The sequence below is a fragment of the Scyliorhinus canicula genome, chromosome 23 (genome assembly GCF_902713615.1).
Source record: "Scyliorhinus canicula chromosome 23, sScyCan1.1, whole genome shotgun sequence".
Lineage (NCBI taxonomy): Eukaryota > Metazoa > Chordata > Chondrichthyes > Carcharhiniformes > Scyliorhinidae > Scyliorhinus > Scyliorhinus canicula.
In genome coordinates, this window is record NC_052168.1 from 12,977,229 (window position 1) to 13,000,449 (window position 23,221).

The 23,221-nt window shown below is 48.2% G+C and overlaps 1 protein-coding gene across 1 annotated transcript in view; it reads right to left on the reverse strand.

The window, feature by feature from the left end:
* Window positions 1–13,613, reverse strand: part of dlgap5 (discs, large (Drosophila) homolog-associated protein 5) — a 54,310-nt gene extending 40,697 nt beyond the window's left edge. Inside the window, exons 1-4 of the mRNA XM_038783541.1 lie at window positions 13,334–13,613; window positions 11,429–11,613; window positions 5,320–5,430; window positions 4,949–5,075 (exon numbers count right to left, since the gene is read on the reverse strand). Of these exons, the coding sequence (XP_038639469.1) occupies window positions 4,949–5,075; window positions 5,320–5,430; window positions 11,429–11,613; window positions 13,334–13,538 (628 nt within the window). The 5' untranslated portion in view covers window positions 13,539–13,613. The remainder of the gene's footprint in view (window positions 1–4,948; window positions 5,076–5,319; window positions 5,431–11,428; window positions 11,614–13,333) is intronic.
* Window positions 13,614–23,221: the final 9,608 nt, after the last annotated feature.

Sequence of the window (23,221 nt, forward strand, 5' to 3'; positions counted from 1 at the left end):
TAGGTGGGGTTAAAGGGATAGGGTGGGAGTATGGGCTGAGGTAAGGTGCACCTTCAGGTGGTCTGTACCGACTTGATGGGCCAAATGGCCTCCTTCTGCAGTGCAGGGATTTTATGAATCCAAGGATACCTGGAAAATGGCCAATGCCATTTTGGGGCAGGCAATATGCACCTTGCAAGCGTTAATAAGGGATCCAATCCTCCGTTTTAAGGAGTTTTCTTAGAAAATCAGAGTTCAGGTTTTGTTGTCCTTGATGTGGCCTAACCAATTTTCCTTAAAAAGCAGCGGCTACCAAAAACAAAGCCCAAGTTTAGAAAAAATATAATACGAAACAGAATTGGGCAGCACGGTAGCTTAGTTGTTAGCACAAATGCTTCACAGCTCCAGGGTACCAGGTTCGAATCCCAGCTTGGGTCACTGTCTGTATGGAGTCGGCACGTTCTCCCAGTGTGTGCATGGGTTTCCTCAGGGTGCTCCCGTTTCCTCCCACAGTCCAAAGATGTGCAGGTGAGGTGGATTGGCTATGCTAAATTGCCTTTAGGGTCCAAATTGATCAAATTGCCCTTAGTGTTAGGTGGGGTTACTGGGTTACGGGGATAGGGTAGAGCTATGGGCTTGGGTAGGGGTGCTCTTTCCAAGAGCCGGTGCAGACTTGATGGGCCGAATGGCCTCCTTCTGCACTGTAAATTCTATGAAATTTCAGTTTTTTCATACAGTTCTTACGTGCAAGACTGGACAAAGTCCACACAAATAAAAGATGATTTTGCTGAATTATATACATTATTGATGGTTCAATAAGGGAACAAGATGTCACGAATAACAAGTTAAAGTTGCCATTTGAAATGTCTCAATTCATTATGGAAGGGGACATTTAAAGCATACCAGTCATTCAAAGCAACTAACAGGAGACCAGGATACCGCTTTTGTTTAGCTCCTTGGTATATTTCCAAATGCAATTCCCAATTTACAATATTAAATCAGGAACAGATTAACCTCAAATTCCAACTATTTGATGCAATGATAACAGAAAACCGATAGACATAAGCAGTTTATGTACGCAACTAACAGGCCAAATCAATTTCCGCATGGTCGATCATTTCTCTTCTCACTTGTCACTGCCGCCCCACTCAATCCTAGGTAGCAATCAAGATCCCAAAGGTCTAGCAATCTATCCACTAGCCAGGAGTGCCCAGGTGCAATCTCTGCTGAACTGACGGAATAGAATTCCGACAGTGCAGAAGGCCATTCAGCCCATTGAGTCTGCACTGACCCTCTGAAAGAGCACCCTCCCTAGGCCCACACCCTTGCACTATCCTCTAACTTAACCTGCACATCAAGGGCAATTTGCGCGGCCAATCCATCTCAGTACAGTCCTAACCCCACCACTATTTGCGGACTTGTACTCAATGTTGTATTGTACATACCAATGTGGAGATGCTGGCGTTGGACTGGGGTGAGCACAGTAAAAAGTCTTACAACACCAGGTTAGTCCAACAGGTTTGTTTCAAATCACTAGCTTTCAGAGCACTACTCCTTCCTCAGGTGAATGATGAGGTAAGTTCCAGAAACACACACATATAGGCAATGCCAAAGATGTAATACGATACTTTGAATGAGAGTCTTTGCAAGTAATTAACCTGGTGCTGCAAGATTTGTTAATGTACATACTGTGCATTGATAGGAAAACCAGGAACACGAATAGGCTATTTAAAAGCCGCCTCCACCTTTCAATAAGATTATGGCCTCAACTCTACTTTCCTGTCCGTCACCCATAACCTTCAATTCTCTTTCCTGATCAAAAAGTCTTTCTAACTAGGCCTTGAAGATACTCAATGACCCAGCCTCTGCAGCTTGCTGAGGGACAGAATTCCAGATAACAACCCTCGCAAGGTATTTTCTCCCTACCTCAGTCTTAAATGGGGAGACCCCTTATTTTGAAATTGTGGCCCCTAGTTCTCGAGTTACAGAGATCTAACAGTATCTCAGCATCTACCTTGTCAAGCTCCCTCAAGATCTTGGATGTTTCAGTAAAGATCACCTCTTATTCTTCTCAATTTCAACGAGTAAAGACCTCACCTGCTCAACCGGTTCTCAAAACAAATCCCCAAGCCCAGGAACCAAATCCCACTTTAATGGTGATCAAAGCTACACAGTACTCCAGGTGCAGTCTCACCAACACCCTAGACAAATGCAGCAAAATGTCCCTATGTTTATACACCCCCCCCCCCCTGCAATAACTGGCCAGCAATCCATTTGCCTTACGTACATGCTGACTTTGATTCAAGAACAAGGGCACCCAGATCTCTTTCGCTTCATGTAAACATTCCACTTTTCTATTCCTCCTGGCAAAATGCACAACTCCCATTTTCCCACATTATACTCCATCTGCCAATTCATTGCTCATTCACTTCACCTATCGGAATAACTCTGTATCCTCCTCACAACTTGCTTTCCTACCTATCTTTGTATGATCAGCAAATTTGGCTACAAGCCAGATTGTTCAAATCATTATTATAGATCATAAATAAAGTTGAGGCCCTAGCACTCTCTCTGCGACAAACCCCTAGTTTGCCAACCTGAAAATGACCCATTAATCCCTATTGTTTCTTTTCATTAGCCAATCATCAACCCATGCTAATATATCACAACACGGGGCAGCACGGGGCGCAATGGGACTACGGCGCTGAGGACCCGGGTTCGAATCCTGGCCCTGAGTCACTGTCCGTGTGGAGTTTGCATATTCTCCTTGTGTCTGTGTGGGTTTCACCCCCACAACCCATAGATGCTCAGGGTAGGTGGACTTGCCACGCTAAATTGCCCCTTAATTGGAAAAAAATATTATATCACAACACACACAATGAGCATTCATCATATGTGGCACCGTATCAAGCGCCTTTTGGAAAGCCAATATATTACATCTACTAGTTTGCCATGACCCATCCTGCTCGTTGACTCTTCCAAAAAAAAAAAAAAAAAAAAATTTGTCAAACATTATCTCCCATCACAAAATCATGATTGCGTTATGATTTTCTAAATTTTCTGCTACTACCTCCGTGACAATGGATTGCAGCATTTCCCCCCCCCCGCCCCCCCCAATGATGGACGTTAGGCTAACTGGTCTATAGCTTTCTACTTGGCCTCCCTCCTTTCTTGAATAGAGGTTTTAAATTTACAGTTTTCTAATCTCTTTGGGCCATTGGAAGATTACAACCAATGCATCCCTTATCTCTCGACCAACCAGGAAGCAAAGCCATAAGGTCCTGGGGACTTTGCAGCCTAAAGTAAGTGGATCGATATAACCAGCCTCAGCCGATTACCGTTGCTCCAGTGATAGTGAAAGTGTCCCCTGTTGAAGCGTTGGGTGCAATAATTGGTGACCAGGGACTAACAATAATAAAAGATTTATTGATAATAAATTTGGCAGCTCTTACATGCAGTGTCTGCCCTTGCCCAGGGAGAACTCCTGCCCTTCCCACACCACCTAGCCTTTGTACCCACATCATCTAAGCTTCCATATGACCACTCAGGCTACACATCCTTCCAATTGCCCTCTATTTTGTAGTATTCTTGGGATGTTTTGCGTGACTTCTACTGTGAAACAGAAACAAAATACTCGCTCAAAGCCTCCATTTTCTGTTTCCCCTTCAACTCCGCAGTCACAAGTGCTAAGGCCAAGGGGCTAATGCTTCTCTTAACTTTTCTTTTTATACACTTGTAGAATCCATTACTGCCTGTGTTTATATTTCTTTTCCATGTCCAATTTCTCCATTTAAGTCTTCCGTCGCTGTTTCCAAAACTTGCCCATTCTTCTGGGCTACCACTAATCTTTGCAGTTTTGTACATCTCTTTTCAATTTGGTACCATCCATAGCTTCCTTAGTTAACCACAGATGGTGCATATTTCTGGCACGTTTATTAGAGCCCTTTTTATAGCTGCTGCCATGAAGCAATAGCTACCCAGGTCTGTTCATGGTGGAGATTTATCAGGCTAAGATTCCGGCCTCCCAGCTTCAGTGGTGTTGGAAGCGGAGGTTGCTGACACTTTTTTAATTTAGCCTTTTGTCTTCAGCGTCATGGAGGGTGGTGAATGGGATAGGGTTGGTCATCGAGTTTCTGGTCAAAACAATTGGTGATGGTGCAGGCAAAAATCACCTGCTGTCACTGGCTCCGTGACCTCCAAACAGAAGTTCCCTCCTCCCTCCCCTTGATGCTCCTCCAAATCAGAGTCGACAGGAGCAGCAAGAGCAAGCAGTAAGGAACCAGTATTGGAAGAGCTGTACCCCATACTCATTGTTACCTACAACTGCATTATTTTCTCTCCCACTGACGCTCATACTTTCAATTGCTCAGTCCCGAGGCTGCAGGGGTCAGTCATAATTAGAACGGCGGAATGTCGGAAATCTGCCAAAGAGCGGAAATTTCTCACCCCTGATGAAAGTAAGCATTAAGTGCTTCATAGTCACTGGATTTCTGCAGCATTTCATACAAAACTCGTCATAAAGGGACAGTCAATTGCATCAGAGTGCATTCTCCCTTTAATTCCAAAGTCCAGAATACACAAGGCACCTCTCTACGTTTGTGCTGTTAAGCTAGTCTACCGTACTCTATGTTCCCAAGGTAAAACATTTTAACGAGCTCTGAGCTTTTGGGATTCTCTTGGATTTGCAGAATCGTGACAGTCCAGTTCATGCATTAACCTAACTGCCATATTAAGCAGTTAAATGTAAACTTTATTTACCCTTCTTCAGTGGAGCTTGTATCTGTAAATCCCTCAGGAGACCAGAAATTCTGCAGAACATTTCAGTTTACCTAGACAACATTGAACACTTAAAAATCGGAATCCTCTTCCCATTATATTTCTTTGGATGCTAAACCGCTGTTCTCCCTCCAAAGGGAAACGTAAATCAACATCTCCAAACTATCATCAGAGTGTTATGAAATAAAGTTACCTCTTTTCTCCCTTGCAGCAGGCACTTTGGGTCCCGCAGTTTGAATGGCTTGGTGCTGACTCCTTGTCCCAGTGGACATCGTGGAACCACCTCGATTAGAAATCACGCTGCTTTTGACAGGACCTACCTGCAACACAATAACAAGTTCAAACTTGGTACTTCATTGTTTTACAGATAAAACAAACATCCCCAGGGCAGTGGGCAATTCATTGTTCCTTCAAAAAAATGTTACTTACTGAAAAATAATCCATGATATGGAGATGCTTTGGCAACATTTGTTTACAACCAGCCAGGGAATTTCTAACCAAGCCATAATTTACTGCCAACATAATTACTCAGGATACTACAGCCCTGCCTTTTGAAGTCATTACCTTTGCAGGGGCTGTGAATTTGGGTTCACTGGGTGCCTTTGTCACGAGCAGCTCTCGTTTCTTGGACATTGATCTCGTCACCCTCAACTCCGAGGCAGAAGGCACAACAGCCTAGAATTAAAAAAGAACTATTACAGTTCACATATTACTACAGAGCAAGATGTATTTAATATAAAAGCAAATTACTGCGGATGCTGGAATCTGAAACCAAAGAGAAAATGCTGGAAAATCTCAGCAAGTCTGGCAGCATCTGTAGCGAGAGAAAAGAGCTAACGTTGAGTCCAGATGACCCTTTGTCAAGATGCAATTAATATGCTTATATGGATAAGGTGCAAGTCACAAATTGCAAAATAAGTGTTTACCAAGTTCCTATGAATTTAACTAGAATGCTTTGAAACTCCAATCTATGCTGCTTCCCCACTTGGAACTCAACTATAATTTTATAGCTAGCAACATGCACCGGGCCTACAACCCACACACCGTGACAGATTTTCTGCAAAACTTCTGCAGTATCAGAGAAGCCGTCGTCATCTCTCATTTAGCATCTCTCAACTCATTCACGTGTTCCACGATAGGAACAAGAGTGTGGTTGGAGCTCCAAAGATACTGTTGGTCTCAAATTCTCTTTCAGCCACCATCGGCCTTGTTCCATCTCCAAATTTCACCTCAGAAATGTTTGATGCACAAGATTTAAAACAGGAGGCGCTTACTTGGTCCACTCAGCCTTACTGCAATTAAACTAAACGCACTTCTTGTTCCCTCTGGCACTGTGCTTCCAATGTGACCCCATTTTAACAGTTGAAAATTGCCATGACTCCAGGCACAAATTATATGTCTTCGTATAGGTTTCAGCTAAGCTCTCCACATTCCCCTGGTGACAGAAGACTAATTGCTCCATAGTAACAGCATAGCACATCTCCCCACCCAAACACACTGCTCTTGATTTGGTCGCCGATGCCTGTGTAATTGCATGATCTGTTCAGTTATTCGCTCACTCAGTCAATGACTTGCACGAAGCCAGACAGACACATCCAGCATTTGCTCCCTAGAAGTGCTTCCTAAGGTTAAAGGTCACTTTGGGCTCACTGTCCACGCCGTTGCAGTTTGGTGGTAATAATTCAGGTTTCCCCTCCTCCCGGGGGCAGGTGTGCTCATGACCTGTGCGCGATGAGTGTAGGAAATTGTTATATATTATGTTTTGTTCAGCAATGTTATTAAAAATCTGGGTTCAAATATATACAGGCAGTATATCTACTAAATCCGTGATTAAGGAGTCATAAAGTGAGGTATCATTGATTCTAACCATTTACTTGTTTGGAGAGAGATGGCTAATGGAATATTGTTTACATCTTTGGAGGTTCCCTGGGGTGTAGATAATTTGAGGGATTGTGTTCAGTCCTGGCTAAATAGGTGACAGATCTCAGTGGGAGACAACAGGAGAATGCTATGGGATATAGACAATGTAACTAATAGGAGCCAGGTCCGTCTGTAGTTCTGCAGTCTGGTATAAGGCTTTAAGTTGAACAACCGCTTACCACAGGTTTGGAGTCTGACAAGAAGGATTCTCAGGTTGTTGCTGAAACGGTATGAACAGATAAGCAAGTTAACTTGATTGTTAACTTTATTTATAAGTGACATTTGAACTGTATTGTGTCGCTTAATTGGAATATAGTGGCAGGTGTAGATACGGAGTTTAAAAAAAATAATATTTTATTTATGGTATTTGAATTTTTTTTATAACAGTAACAAAAACAATGACGTTGTATCAACATGGTAAAATAAACACACCCCCAGACCAATCTTCACACACCTCAACTAAACAACAACAATCCCCGCAGCCGCCCCCTCCCCCAGAATACTGCATCTGCTGACATTTAAGTTTCCCCGAGAAAGTCAACGAACGGCTGCCACCTCCGGGAGAACCCCAACATTGACCCTATTAAGGCAAACTTTATTTTCTCAAGACTGAGAAACCCAGCCATGTCACTAACCCAGGTCTCTACACTCGGGGGCTTAGAGTCCCTCCACATTAATAAGACCTGTCTCCGGGCTACCAGGGAGGCAAAGGCCAGGACGTCAGCCTCTTTCGGCCCCTGAACTCCCGACACTCCAAAGATCGCTACCTCTGGATCGGCACCACCAGTGTTTTTAGCACCGTGGACATTTGCCTTCGCAAAACTGTGCCAAAACCCTCTCAGCTTCGGGCATGCCCAAAACATGTGGACATGATTTGCTGGGCTTCCCGCGGACCTCGCATATCTATCCTCTACCCCGAAAAACTTGCTCATCCTAGCCATGGGTGCCTGGTGGACTACCTTAAATTGTATCAGGCTGAGCCTTGCGCACGATGAGGAGGTATTAACCCTGCTTAGGGAATTTGCCCATAGACCCACCTCTATCTCCCCTCCTAGCTCATCCTCCCACTTGCCCTTAAGCTCCTCCACCGGAGTTTCCCCCACACCCGAAAGCTCCTGGTAAATATTCAATACCGTCTCCTCTCCTACCCAGGTACTGGAAACTACTCTATCCTGTATCCCCCGTGGCGGCAGCAGCGGAAAGGCCGGCACCTGTTGTCTCAGGAATTCGCGCACCTGCAAATACCTAAAACCATTCCCTGCTGGCAATTTAAATTTATCCTCCAAAGCTTTCAAGCTGGGAAAGCTCCCATCTATACACAGATCCCCCATCCTTCTAATTCCTGACCGTTGCCAACTCTGGAACTCGCCATCTAGCAGAGAGGGAGTTTCAAGTGTTTCTACCTTCCTTTTATTTAAGAACTGTTTCAACTTATTTGGAAGGCTGTTGCTGTGTTGCTAATGTGAAATTGCACTTGGGTTTAACATAAAATGCACTTATTGACCAGTGTCATCACTCCTGTGGCTTAGCAGTCTTGCAAAGATTGTAAATTGTTGGAATGCTCGGCTGGGAGGCAAACACATAATGAGCATCATTTTGGGAATTGCAGGTCTGGTATGATCTTGCTGAACCGCAAACAGCTATTTCACTTTCCTTCAAAATCTATTGCCTGCCTCTGCTTGTACTCCAGAGTATTGAAGCTCTCCATCCCCTGGGTCAGTAAGGTCCCAGAGTAGAATGGGTTTGATGGATCCCAACTTTTAATTTTTGTTCAGAGACTTGGGTGAACAGAGTCACAGGGCTGCAGATAACCTTTTAACAAAATAATAAAACATTTATTGAACAAGTATAATACGATTCTGGGCAGCAGGGTAGCATGGTGGTTAGCATAAATGCTTCACAGCTCCAGGGTCCCAGGTTCGATTCCCGGCTGGGTCACTGTCTGTGTGGAGTCTGCACGTCCTCCCCCTGTGTGCGTGGGTTTCCTCCGGGTGCTCCGGTTTCCTCCCACAGTCCAAAGATGTGCGGGTTAGGTGGATTGGCCATGATAAATTGCCCGTAGTGTCCTAATAAAAGTAAGGTTAAGGAGGGGGTTGTTGGGTTACGGGTATAGGGTGGGTTTGAGTAGGGTGATCATGGCTCGGCACAACATTGAGGGCCGAAGGGCCTGTTCTGTGCTGTACTGTTCTATACTCCTTCATCCTAGCTATACTTTTAGAGGCATGAACAGCTCCGTAAGGATAACACAAGGTGCCCAATTTATCTTATACTTAACCTTAGTGGACCAAAAGGAAAAATGTGGTCAGGCACCACCCACAGGATACACCTCCAGAATTTCACCCGCTATCCACATTCAGCGCGGGATCACCGCACAGATCATCACCAAAAATGTTTCATTTCTATATTAATAGAACTGTCATCCACTTCAAATGGTAAAAACAAAATAAATATTTATACTTTGGACACGGGGAACACACGGCTCCAAGTCAATGCTGTGAGAAATCAGCATGCACCACACTGACAAGTATAAATATTTATTTTGTTTTTACCATTTGAAGTGGATGACAGTTATATTAATATAGAAATGAAACATTTTTGGTAACTCATGAAACATCTGCTCCATTTCAATCTTGTGGCCCACTCAGATGAAGGAGGGTCACTCATGTGGCCCACTTACTGTCCTATCAGTCACCCATCACTGGTTTAAAGTGAAACTAAAACCTTTAGACTTGCGGGCACTTTTGTTTAACAGGCAGTTAAAACTGAAGTTTGAACGTTTTCTTAATACAAACGCAGAAACAAAATTAAACTTGTACCCTTTTTTTTATATCTAAAGAGTACCCAATTCATTTTCTCCAATTAAGGGGGCAATTTAGCATGGCCAATCCACCTACACATCTTTGGGTTGTGGGGGCGAAATCCCACAAACACGGGGAGAATGAGCAAACTCGACATGGACAGTGACCGAGAGCCGGGATCGAACCTGGGACCTCAGCACTGTGATGCAGCAGTGCTAACCTCTACGCTGTCCTTAATTGTATCTTATTTCTAATGCACAATACAAATTACTTAAACTATCTCTATTTCCCATCACCTGACAACAAAATTTGACAGCACAGCTGTAGAGCTATGAACACAAGAACAAAAATGGGCAGGAATACCCCATTCAAGTCTGTTCTGTCATGGAATAAGGTCATGGCGAGGCGGCACAGAGGACCCGAGTTTGATCCCAGCCCCGAGTCACTGTCTGTGCGGAGTTTGCACATTTGCCCCGTGTCTCACCCCCCCAACCCAAGATGTGCAGGCTAAGTCAACTGGCCACACTAAATTGCCCTTAAATTTATATTTTTTTAAAATACGTTCATGGTCGAACTTCGATATCAACTCCGCTTTCACACTTTAGGCCAATGTTTTTTTTTTATAATTTAGATTACCCAATTTTTTCCCCCCCCAATTAAGGGGCAATTTAGCGTGGCCAATCCACCTACTCTGCACATTTTTTGGGTTGTGGGGGTGAAACCCACGCAGACACGGGGAGAATGTGCAAACTCCACACGGACAGTGACCCTGAGCCGGGATCGAACCTGGGACCTCAGCGCCGTGAGGTGGTTGTGCTAACCACTAGGCCACCGTGCTGCCTCTTTATGCCAATGTTGATGTTCCACAAAGACCTCACAGCCCAACCCATCATATGAATCTGCCTCCCATCCATTGACTCATCTACACCTCTTGCTGCCTGGGGAAAACAGACAGCATAATCAAAGACTTCTCCTACCCGGCTTACTTACTCGTCCAACTTCTTCCACCGGGCAGGAGATACAAAGTCTGAGAACACGCATGAACAGATTCAAAAACAGCTTCTTCCCCACTGCTACTCCTAAACAACCCTCTTATGGACTGACCTGATTAATACTCCGGTATACTTCACCCAATGCCAGTGTCTATGTATTTACATTGTGTACCATATTTTCTTATTATTTCATTTTCATGTACTAAATGATCTGCTCGCAGCAAAACACTCGGTACACGTGACAATAAACAAATTAATCCACTTCATCTCGCCTGTAACTTGGCCTGAAAGAATGGTCCGCAAATCACCCAATAATCCTGAAACAGTCTAACATCAGCATAACTCAAAAATAAACCCATTTTCTCTCACTCATTTCATCAGTTGTGGAAAAGGTCTAATGTATCTGGAGTCTTTTCTAACAACTCGAGTTCCTTATACTCAGTACCCAGAGGAAGCTGGTTGCGCTCTCTGGGTCGAGTGTCCTTTACATACACACAATAGCTTGTGACCTAACTACTGTGCCGTGTAAACCAGTGGTTCCCAACCTTGTCCTTTATGTGGAACATGGGAGTCATCAAAAGCTTTTACGGACCACAATGTACACATTCTGTAAATTCTTTAAATACAGTCCGTGGCTGATGGGAGTCAAACTTGTGTATTAACAGGTATTAAAAACAGCTATTTTTAATCATCTATGGTGCAGACACAAATACATGACAGATTGTATTACACAAGACGACTGGTGAAGAAAACTACTTTTAGAAGAACAGAAGATCCATGAAGTGTCTGCAATCGATCACATGCAGTACTCTCGCAGGTCACAGGTTGGGAACCACTGGAGTAAACATATTTCTGACCATCTCCAGCTGGTAACATGCCAGCTTCTTACTTTCTTTTGCATAATCTCCACTGACAGAACAGAAATGGAGACTATGTCATGCAGAGCCAATACAAACACTGTACCGTAGCTTTTGGTTTCACTGTATTTTGGGACTGAAACGGCGTCACATCTGGTCTGTAAATCCCAACTTTGAAGATTTGCTTGGGTTTCTCACGCTCTGCCTTCAGTTTCCGCAGTAACTTTTCCTCCTTATAACGTTGTAACATGTCCAAACGCTGTACCGGTTGTGGTGCGGCCCTCACAGATTCTGGAACAAACAGGAAGTACAGACGTTGATTAAAAGAAAGGAAAATATTTGTATAGGAGCAGCAAAGGAACCCTCTCACCCCCACCCAACCCATATCTCCCTCACCCAACCCATATCTCCCCCACCTACCCAACCCATATCTCCCTCCCCCCCCCACCCAACCCATATCTCCCTCCCCCCCCTACCCAACCCATATCTCCCCCCCCCCCTACCCAACCCATATCCCCCCCCCCACCCAACCCATATCTCCCCCCCTACCCAACCCATATCTCCCCCCCCACCCAACCCATATCTCCCCCCCTACCCAACCCATATCTCCCCCCCCTACCCAACCCATATCTCCCCCCCCCCCCCACCCAACCCATATCTCCCTCCCCCCCCCACCCAAATCTCCCTCCCCCCCACCCAAATCTCCCCTCCCCCCCACCCAAATCTCCCCCCCCCCCACCCAACCCATATCTCCCTCCCCCCCCACCCAACCCATATCTCCCTCCCCCCCCACCCAACCCATATCTCCCTCCCCCCCCACCCAACCCATATCTCCCTCCCCCCCCACCCAACCCATATCTCCCTCCCCCCCCACCCAACCCATATCTCCCTCCCCCCCACCCAACCCATATCTCCCTCCCCCCCCACCCAACCCATATCTCCCCCCCACCCATATCTCCCTCCCCCCCACCCAACCCATATCTCCCCCCCACCCATATCTCCCTCCCCCCCACCCAACCCATATCTCCCTCCCCCCCCACCCAACCCATATCTCCCTCCCCCCCCCCCAACCCATATCTCCCTCCCCCCCACCCAACCCATATCTCCCTCCCCCCCACCACCAACCCATATCTCCCTCCCCCCCACCACCAACCCATATCTCCCTCCCCCACCACCACCAACCCATATCTCCCTCCCCCCCCACCCATATCTCCCTACCCCCCACCACCAACCCATATCTCCCTCCCCCCCACCACCAACCCATATCTCCCTCCCCCACCACCACCAACCCATATCTCCCTCCCCCCCCACCACCAACCCATATCTCCCTCCCCCACCAACCCATATCTCCCTCCCCTCCACCACCAACCCATATCTCCCTCCCCTCCACCACCAACCCATATCTCCCTCCCCCCCACCACCAACCCATATCTCCCTCCCCCCCACCACCAACCCATATCTCCCTCCCCCCCACCCATAACCCATATCTCCCTCCCCCCCACCCATAACCCATATCTCCCTCCCCCCCACCCATAACCCATATCTCCCTCCCCCCCACCCATATCTCCCTCCCCCCCACCACCAACCCATATCTCCCTCCCCCCCACCCATATCTCCCTCCCCCCCACCACCAACCCATATCTCCCTCCCCCCCACCCATATCTCCCTCCCCCCCAACACCAATCCATTATCTCCCTCCCCCCCCCACCCAACCCATATCTCCCTCCCCCCCCACCCAACCCATATCTCCCCCCCCCCACCACCAACCCATATCTCCCTCCCCCCCCCCCCCCCCCCACCAACCCATATCTCCCTCCCCCCCCCCCACCAACCCATATCTCCCTCCCCCCCCACCACCAACCCATATCTCCCTCCCCCCCCACCACCAACCCATATCTCCCTCCCCCCCCACCACCAACCCATATCTCCCTACCTCCCCCCACCTATCTCTCCGTTCCCATATCACCATCTCTCCCTCCCACCCATTTGATCTCCCCCCGGGGACACTCACTGGGCCGCCCGGGAATCTCGGCCTCCCCCTCGGCTCCGGGGCCCAGCAGCGGCGCCTCCAGGCGGCGGCTCTTGCGGAGCTGCCGGTCGCGGTTCTCCTTCTGGCAGCGGGAGCGGCTGCGGGCCTGCTTCACCCGCAGTGCCTGCACGTCTAGGCCGGCCACCGCCTTGTAGCGCTGGCTGAAGCGGCTTCCCACGGGCTCCATGGCGGCGGTGACGACACAGAGCCGATCCAGAACCTTCCACTGCCCCCCGAGCGTTAGCCGTTCAAATAACCCGCCCGCCCGCTGATTGGACCAGCCGCCCTCCCTCCGTCATAAACAGTCATGAAACGTCCCCGCTGATTGGCCGCGCCCTGCAGTAGCCCCGCCCACTCGGTTTCAACCCTCCAGTTCGATTGGTCCAGTTGACGTCAGGACGTAACTGGATTCCAACCCCCCATTCCCCATTGGCGGAGGTGGCGCCGACCGCGTCCAATCGCGGCCCGCGTCTAACCTCCGTTTCCCATTGGTGCCTCGGGTCGAACGTCCATTCCCATTTGCGAAAACGAACGCCAGCCGCGTCCAATCTCGTCTCCCCCTGCCTGCAACGTCCATTCCCATTGTGGCAGCGGCGTTCCCAGCGCGTCCAATCGCATCCCGCCTCGGGTCGGACGTCCGTTCCCATTGGCGCAGCGGCGTTCCCAGCGCGTCCAATCGCGTCCCGCCTCGGGGCGGACGTCCGTTCCCATTGGCGCAGCGGCGTTCCCAGCGCGTCCAATCGCGTATCGCCGCGGGTCGGACGTCCGTTCCCATTGATGGATTTGAAGCTGGGAGCTGGGTTCTGATTGGTGGAATTCAAGGCGGGAGATTTGAATGGAAGGCCTGGCTCCATCTTCCCTGGCTCCACCAGGGGGTGGGTGGGGGGGAGAGGGGGCACAGACCCCAATGTTGGGACTCACATTTCTTCCTTTCCCTCAAATTGCAATCATTTAGGCGAGCGTTTGAAACGCCGTCTTGTACAAGGCTGCGGGCCAAGTGCTCTGGAAAATGGGATTAGAATAGATGGCCGGCGTGGACACGATGGGCTGAAGGGCCTCTTTGCGCGCTGTTTAAAAAAACTCTTCGATGACTTTATCGTTATCACAGCCTGGGGTCATTGTCCATGTGGAGTTGACACGTTCTCCCCCTGTCTGCATGGGTCCCACCCCCCACAACACAAAGATGTGTAAGGTCGGTGGACTGGCCACCCTAAATTGCCCCTTCATGGCATCTCCGGCACGGTAGCACAGTGAGTAGCACCGTTGCTTCATAGCTCTAGGGACCCGGGTTCGATTCCCGGCTGGGTCACCGTCTGTGTGGAGTCTGCACGTTCTCCCCGAGTCTGCGTGGGTTTCCTCCGGGTGCTCCGGTTTCCTCCCACAGTCCAAATAATAATAATAATCTTTATTATGACATGAACAATGAACAGACGTGCAGGTTAGGTGGCTTGTCCATGAAAAATTGCCCTTAAGTGTCCAAAAAGGGTGGGCGGTATTCCCCCCCCCCCCCCCCCCCCCCCCCGCTGGGTGGGAGAATCACCGGGGTGCCGTGCGAATCGCGCCACGCCGCCCGACCCCCGCACATGATTCTCCCACCCCCCATGAAACCAGCGGCGCGCGAATCGCGCTGGGCCACTCGGAGAATCGCTGCAAACGGCGAGCGGCGATACTCCGGCCTGTATGGGCCGAGCGGCCGCTCCGACACGACAGGGTCCCACCGGCGCCGTCCACCCCTGGTCGCTGCCAGGGGGAACTCTGCGGGACCGCTTGGGGGGGCAGCCTGTGGGAGGAGGGGGGTCCTTCACCTGGGGGGGGGGGTCTGGCCCGCGATCGGGTCCCACCAATTGGCAGGCCGGCCTCCCCCCCCCCCAGGCCCACATGCCGCCGTGGCCAGCCCCTGAACACCCACGCCATATTGCGTCGGAGCCGGCGCGCGTAAGAAGTTCCCTGCGCATGCGCAGGATGGCGCGGCCCAGCTGCACATGCGCAGGATTGAGCTGCCCCAACTGCGCATGCGCGGGTTGGCGAGGCGCCCATTTGGTGCCGTGTACAGAGGCTGGAGCGGCGTGAATCGCTCCAGCGCTGTGCTGGCCCTCTGTCGGGGCCAGAATAGGATGTGCCCGGACGTTCACGACGGCGCGAACACTTGGCCGACATATCGGAGAATCGTCCCCGTTAGGTGGGATTACGGGGATAGGGTGGAGGCGTGGGTTTAAGGAGGGTGCTCTTTCCAAGGGCCGGTGCAGACTCGATGGGCCGAATGGCCTCCTTCTGCACTGTAAATTTTATGATTCTTAATTCAGAAAAAAAAAGAATTGGCCACTTTGAATTTATTTAAAAAAAAGAGTTCTCAGGGATGCATACAGGACAAATATCAGAAATTAGTCAGAGCAATAGAAATAGAAACTACAACAGACATAAAAACAGAAAATGCTAGAAAAGCACTGGCAGCATCTGTGAGAGAGAAACAGAGATAACCTTTTGAGTCCAATAGGACTCTTCTTTGGAACTACCGTGATATGATGGCTACCTACTCTGAGGCCAGAGTATCACTGGTGGGCTAGAGCAATGGATCTGGAATTGTCCTTTGCAATGGTCAAGCCTGAAATTCTGACGAGAAGGTGCCGAGCTTCAATATGCACCCTGAGATTGTGTGAAATTTGGAGGATAATCAGCAGGTAGACCACTTGAGTTCAGAACTCATGATATGATCAGAAGATTAACATCTACGGGGTCACCTTGTTTGGTCACCTTGGCCTGGAGGAAACCAGATTGTATTCTACATGAATCTATTGTATAACCATAACAGGACTGTGAGGGAGTAACAAACTTGCAATTGAACAACAGGCTTGAGCCGAAATCACAAGAAATAATTTATTTGCGTTTCACCAAGCACTCGCCTTCTGTCACTGTCAGCATCTTCTTTAGTCCTTAATGCTACCATTAACATTCCCTTTGTCTTGTGTCCATGACAATTTTATCAATATCTCCTTAACTCCGACCTACCACTGACCTGTTCTGATCCTCTGATGAGGGGCTGGTTTAGCTCACTCGGCTAAATCGCTGGCTTTGAAAGCAGACCAAGCAGGCCAGCAGCACGGTTCGATTCCCGTACCAGCCCTCCCTGACAGGCGCCGGAATGTGGCGACTAGGGGCTTTTCACAGTAACTTCATTGAAGCCTACTCGTGACAATAAGCGATTTTCATTTTTCATTTCATTTCGCCTTTTCCACCCCTCCCCCAACTACATAATCACGTTTCTATCCACCTTCAGCTCTGAAGAGCGATAAGGACGTGAAACGTTAACTCTGTTTCTCCCTCCACCGATGCTGTCAGACCTGCTGAGTTTATCCAGTATTTTCTGTCTTTATTCCAGCAGTGTTTTGCTTTTATTACGTGCCTGTGACAGAATTGGTACATGACGTTGGCGGGTTCCTAGCAGCATGGTAGAATTGTGGATAGCACAATGGCTTCATAGCTCCAGGGTCCCAGGTTCGATTCCGGCTTGGGTCACTGTCTGTACGGAGTCTGCACATCCTCCACGTGTGTGCGTGGGTTTCCTCCGGGTGCTCCGGTTTCCTCCCAAGGTCCAAAGATGTGCAGGTTAGGTGGATTGGCCATGATAAATTGCCCTTAGTGTCCAAAATTGCCCTTAGTATTGGGTGGGGTTACTGGGTTATTGGGATAGGGTGGATGTGTTGAACTTGGGTCGGGTGCTCTTTCCAAGAGCAGGTGCAGAGTCGATGGGCCGAATGGCCTCCTTCTGCACTGTAAATTCTATGATCTGTGATGACCTGCACCCCGGCAGACCCTTGTGCTGGATTGGGACTTGGTAGTAGCCTAGCTGCAGGCGTGAGGAGTTTGTAGTTATTGTAATGATATGTATATAGTCAGTACAGTGAAGGGTTAATAATGAAATGAAATGAAAATCGCTTATTGTCACGAGTAGGCTTCAATGAAGTTACTGTGATAAGCCCCTAGTCGCCACATTCCAGCACCTGTTCAGGGAGGCTGGTACGGGAATTGAACCGTGCTGCTGGCCTGCCTTGGTCTGTTTTAAAAGCCAGCGATTTAGCCCAGTGTGCTAAACCAGCCCCATCTGACATCTATGTCTAATTAAATGAAGTTTGTAAACTCTACTGATCTCTACTAATGATATTGAATCTGTACTACAGTATTCAATATTCTATCTAACTACTAACTACACTATGACTTGACCTCGTGCGATATGTATATATTTTTAAATTTAGAGAACCCAATTCATTTTTTCCAATTATGGGGCAATTTAGCATGGTTAATTCACCTCCCCTGCACATCTTTGTGTTGTGGGGGCGAAACCCACGCAGACACGGGGAGAATGTGCAAACTCCACATGGACAGTGACCCAGAGCCGGGATCGAACCTGGGACCTCGCGCTGTGAGGCAGCTAAACACTAGAGGATGTCACTAATTCACTGCATTTAAGACAGCCTCTCAAGGGATTCTGGGAGAAGCTGAAGACAACATTGAGAGAGCAGGCTGAAAGTTAGTTAAAGATATATAGCACGGGCTGCAGGGTGGCGCAGTGGGTTAGCCCTGCTGCCTCACAGCGCGAGGTCCCAGTTTCGATCCCGGCTCTGGGTCACTGTCCATGTAGTTAGTAGTTAGATAGAATATTGAATACTGTAGTACAGATTCAATATCATTAGTAGAGATCAGTAGAGTTTACAAACTTCATTTAATTAGTAGTGTAATAATAAATTAGTTCTGTTTCAATCTTTTGATTGGTGAATTCTTTGTCAACATTGTGTCATTCTGGAAGAAAAGACAAAGAATACAGCATATTACCAGCCGTGGTAATATAACAGTTATATCATTAGCTCTAGGGAATCTTTCTGCTTTTGAACAGCACATTTTCCTGCCCGACAGCCCTCTAGGATCTATATGTCCAAACTCTGCCCTCTTCAGCAGCTCCGCCATTGGCAGTTGTGCTGTAAGCTCGGAAACTTTCTCCCCAAATCTTGCCGCCTCGCAACCTGTAAGATGCTCCTTAAAACCTGGCTCATTGACTACAGTAGTCCCCCGTTATAACGCGCCCCGCAATACCGCGGTTCGCGATATACGGCGGGGGGGTTTATGGACCCCAACTTACTTGACTCATTTTAAACTCTTTTTGAAACAGCACCTTTTTGAGACGCGATGATTAGACCGATTAGCAGCGATGATTACCCGCGATGATTAGACCGATTAGCAGCGATTATTACCCGCGATGATTAGACCGATTAGCAGCGATGATTACCCGCAATGATTAGACCGATTAGCAGCGATGATCACTGTACTGTAGAACGATTAGCCGCGATGAGTAGCCGCGACCGATTAGCCCAGTTACACAGCCATAAAAGGGATACCTTTTCCAGTGCAGGTATCTTCGAGTTCGAGTTCAGTTGCTGTCGTGTCGTTCAAAATGTTTAAGCGCAAGTCTTACTCAGTGAGTCAAAAGATACATTTGATAGACCGGCTTCAAAACGGGGAAACGAAGGCAAAATTATCCAGAGAGACTGGTGTACCAGAGTCAACCCTCCGTGGGTGGGTGAAAGATGAGCCCAATTTAAGAGCATATGTTGGGACAGTTTCTCAGAGTGAAGGGCTTAGCAGGAAAAAGGCAAGGAACGCTAGTGACAGTAACTTAGAGAAGGCTGTGTTCACCTGGTTTGTCCAGGAACAGTCTGGTGGCACCCCCCTATCTGGACCTATCATCAGGACTCAGGCTGAGAAGTTCCATCACCAGCTCCACCCAGAGGACAGCAATTTCGTAGCCAGCAAGGGTTGGCTCCATCGGTTCCAGAAAAGACATGGGATAGGTGCAGTTACCATCAGTGGTGAGCAGAGATCCGCCGACTCAGGAGCCGCAGCAGCCTTTCCCGACATCCTCAAGAACTACATGGTGCAAGAGGAGCTGACCCCAGAGCAACTCTACAATGCAGATGAGTCAGGGCTTTACTGGAAGATGCTGCCTGACAAGACCCTAGCTGTCAAGGATGATGCCCACAAGACTCTGGGATACAAGCAAGCCAAGAACAGGCTCACCATCCTGTTTGCCAGCAATGCCACGGGAACACACAAGCTGAAGCCATTGATTGTGGGCAAATTCAAGTCTCCTAGATGCTTTCACCACATCAACATGGAGAACCTACCCATTACCTACCGGAACTCTGGCAAAGCCTGGATGACAGCTTTCTTATTTGAGGAGTGGTTCTTCAAGTTCTTCGTACCCAGTGTCAGGGACCACCTTAGAGCCCGCAACTTACCGCAGAAGGCCACACTCCTACTGGACAACTGCTCAGCCCACCCTCAGGGAGATGTTCTCAAGACCAGGGATGGGCAGATCCAAGTGCTCTATCTCCCAAAGAACACCACCAGCAAGATCCAGCCATGTGATGCTGGCATCATTCAGACCTTCAAGTCTGTGTACAAAAAGGAACTGATCCTGGAAATGATAGACTCTCCTCTCACTGTCCCAGATTACCTGAAAGCCATCACCATCAAGGATGCCTGTTATCTGGCAGGGAAGGCCTGGGGAGCTGTGACAGAGAAGACCATCGCCAACTGCTGGAACAAGGCCCTAGGAGCAGCACTCCCACGACCCCAACATTACCCGGATGAAGAGGATTTCGTAGGCTTTACTGAAGCAGAGATCAGGGCAGCTGAGGAGAGGCTAGAGGACCAACTGGATGAGAACCTAACACTCCAGGATTGGGTGGACAGGTGGGCAGCAGCAGAGGATGACATGGCACCCGCAGAAACATTCACAGAAGAGGAGATCATCGACCAGGTCACCCAAGAGGAGGCAGAAGAAGAAGAAGAACCCCAGCCCACAGTGGCAAAGAGCCACTCGGATGCCATCACGCACCTGAAGTGGCTCATAGCATACACAGAGCAGCAAGACTTCGACCCAATATACATCCTGCACCTGAAGAACCTCCAGAGACAAGCACAAGTCAAGATGAGGAAGGGGATGTGCCAGAGGAAACTCACAGACTTTTTTAAATGATTTTAAAAATATGCGTGTAAGTACAATTTTAAGTATATTATTGTATGTATACTGTATATTATTGTATATATTTTAATACATTTAAAACTTGATTTAAGACTTGAACGAACTTTGCTGTTTCTTATTTAAAACGCCCTTCCATTCAGCAATGTTCAGCATAGTCAGCGATGTTTCCTCTCGTTCATTCATTTCGATATCCGCCATCTTGGATATCCGTGGCTCGGTTACAACGCGGGTGGCTGTCTTGGACCCGAACACCCGCGTTATAACGGGGGACTACTGTATCAACATCCTTGGGGATGCCATTGACCAGAAACTGAACTGGACTAACCGTATAAATACTGTGGCTACCAGAGCAGGTCAAAGGCTGGGAATCCTACAGTGTGTAACTCACCTCCTGACTCCTTAAAGCCTGCCCACCATCCGGAAGGCACAAGTCAGGAGTGTGATGGAATACTCCCCACTTGCCTGGATGAGCGCAGCTCCAACATCACCCAAGAAGCTGGACACCATCCAGGACAAAACAGCCCACTTGAGTGGCACTTCTTCCGCAAACATTCACTCCCTCCATCACCAATGCATAGTGGCAGCCGTGTGTACTGTGGTGATATGCATCACTGTAAATACACGAAGGGTTAATGTAGGTACACTGCAACTAGGTAAACACTAGAGGGAGCACCAGAGACATCATGACACACAGACATTCAACCAATAGGTCAGTAAGATAGGGCACGACCAATGGGCAGTCAAGACACCCAGAGATGACACTACCACAAGGGGGCAACTCATATAAAAGGACAGGGCACACATGCTCTTTCTCTTTTCCACAGGCGACACTCAGAGAGACAGGGGCAGATCAGGAAGCATCACACCCACCACGTGGCTTAGAGCAGACTGGTTAGTTAGATTGAGTTACTATAGTAAGATTAGCAGGAGAGTCGAACTCAAGTCGGAGAATTGATAACTGTTCAATAAATGTGTTAAACCTATCTCCAAGTCTGAACCTTCCTTTGTCAGAGTATACATCAAGGAAGCAGCTTATGCTACATGAAGAAGCAGAACACAACATGTACCATCTACAAGATGCACTGCAGGAGTTTACCAGGACTTTTTAGACAGCGTCTTTCGAACCCAAAGCTGCTATCATCTCGAAGAACAAGGGCAGCAGACACGTGGGAACAGCACCAACTTTACGTTCCCCTCCAAGTCACTCACCATCCTGACTTGGAAATATATCTGCCATCCCTTCGCTGTTACTGGGTCAAAATCCTGGAACTCCCTCCCTAACAGCACTGCGGGTGTACCTACACCAAATGGACTGGAGCGGCTCAGAAAGGCGGCTCACCACCAGCTTTACAAGAGGCAATTAAGTATGGGCAACAAATGCAGGCCGAGCTAGTGATGTGCACATCCCATAAGTGAATTTTTAAAATTGAGTGCCGCGTGGGACAAATTAAAAGAAGGAGGTATCATCTGTATTGCCAACAGTTATTCGAGGCAAAAAACCTAGGTTCAGAGATTTTAAGGAATCCCTGGAAATCCAAAAAGAACCATATAAATGCAAGTTCTCACTCCTTCAAATGTTTGGCTAAGATTAGAGGTGACGATATTTGACAGAAACAGCAGATGGTGCCATTGCCTTACTTATGAGAAAGATGAGCCAGGTCTTAGAAGGGAATGTTTTCTAATGTTGTTTTCGATGCAGTGAAGCCTGTTTATTTTTTAAACAATCTCCCATTTTACCTCAGATCTCATGTCTTGCGTCACTCAAACGTCCAGCCTGCAGCCGCACCAACAGGTAAGGTCCCGAGGACCCAGGTTCGATCCCGGCTCTGGGTCACTGTCCATCTTTGGACTGTGGGAGGAAACCGGAGCACCCAGAAGAAACCCATGCAGACACGGGGAGAACGTGCAAACTCCACACAATCACCCAAGGTCGGAATTGAACCCGGGACCCTGGAGCTGTGAAGCAGCCGTGCTAACCACTGTGCACATTCTCCCCGTGTATGCGTGGGTCTCACCCTCACAACCCAAAGATGTGCAAGGTCGGTCAATTGGCCATGCTAAATTGCCCCTTAATTGGAACCCCCCCCCCAAATTTTCTTTTAAACTGCTCGGGTCATTAACACATGTCTATGTCGAGGGGATATTGTTATCCCTCACCTCAGCATATCCCACAAAGGGAACACACTATTAGGGTTCTTTAGATTACAAGGGTCAATGGCGCCAAATGCAATGATTGAGGAATAGCTGCAGAATAGTTAAACAGGAGGTAGACAGCAGTCCTTTAAAAAAATTCACGAATGGGTTTGGGCGTCAATTATTGTCCCGAAACTGAGTGATTTTCTGAGCTCACATGTCGGCCAGGCCAGGCAACGGAGGCAGATTTCCTTCCCTAAAAAAGACACGAGTGAAGCCAGATGGGAGTTGACACGTTCAACAATGGTTTTTATCATATTCCAGGTGTCGAATTAAAATTTCACCATCTATCTTGGTGGGATTTAAACACAGATCATTATCCTGGGTCTTGGAATTGCTAATCCAGTGGGGATAACACTGCACCATCACCACCGCCTTGTTCTCAGAGTTGAAGCTTTTTGAAACAAGATGCTTGAACATCCTGAAACATACTAAAACATACATAAAGGGTTAGGGTTAGGGTTAGGGTTAGCCATTCTTTAATTGGGAAGAATTGCTTACTCTCTGTAGCAATCTTTTCCAGAGAGTATTTACAGTTCAGAACGCGGCCATTCGGCCCCCCGAATCTGCACCGACCCTTGGAAAGAGCACCCTATTCAAGCCTACACCTCCACCCCATCCCTGTAACCCAGTAACCCCAT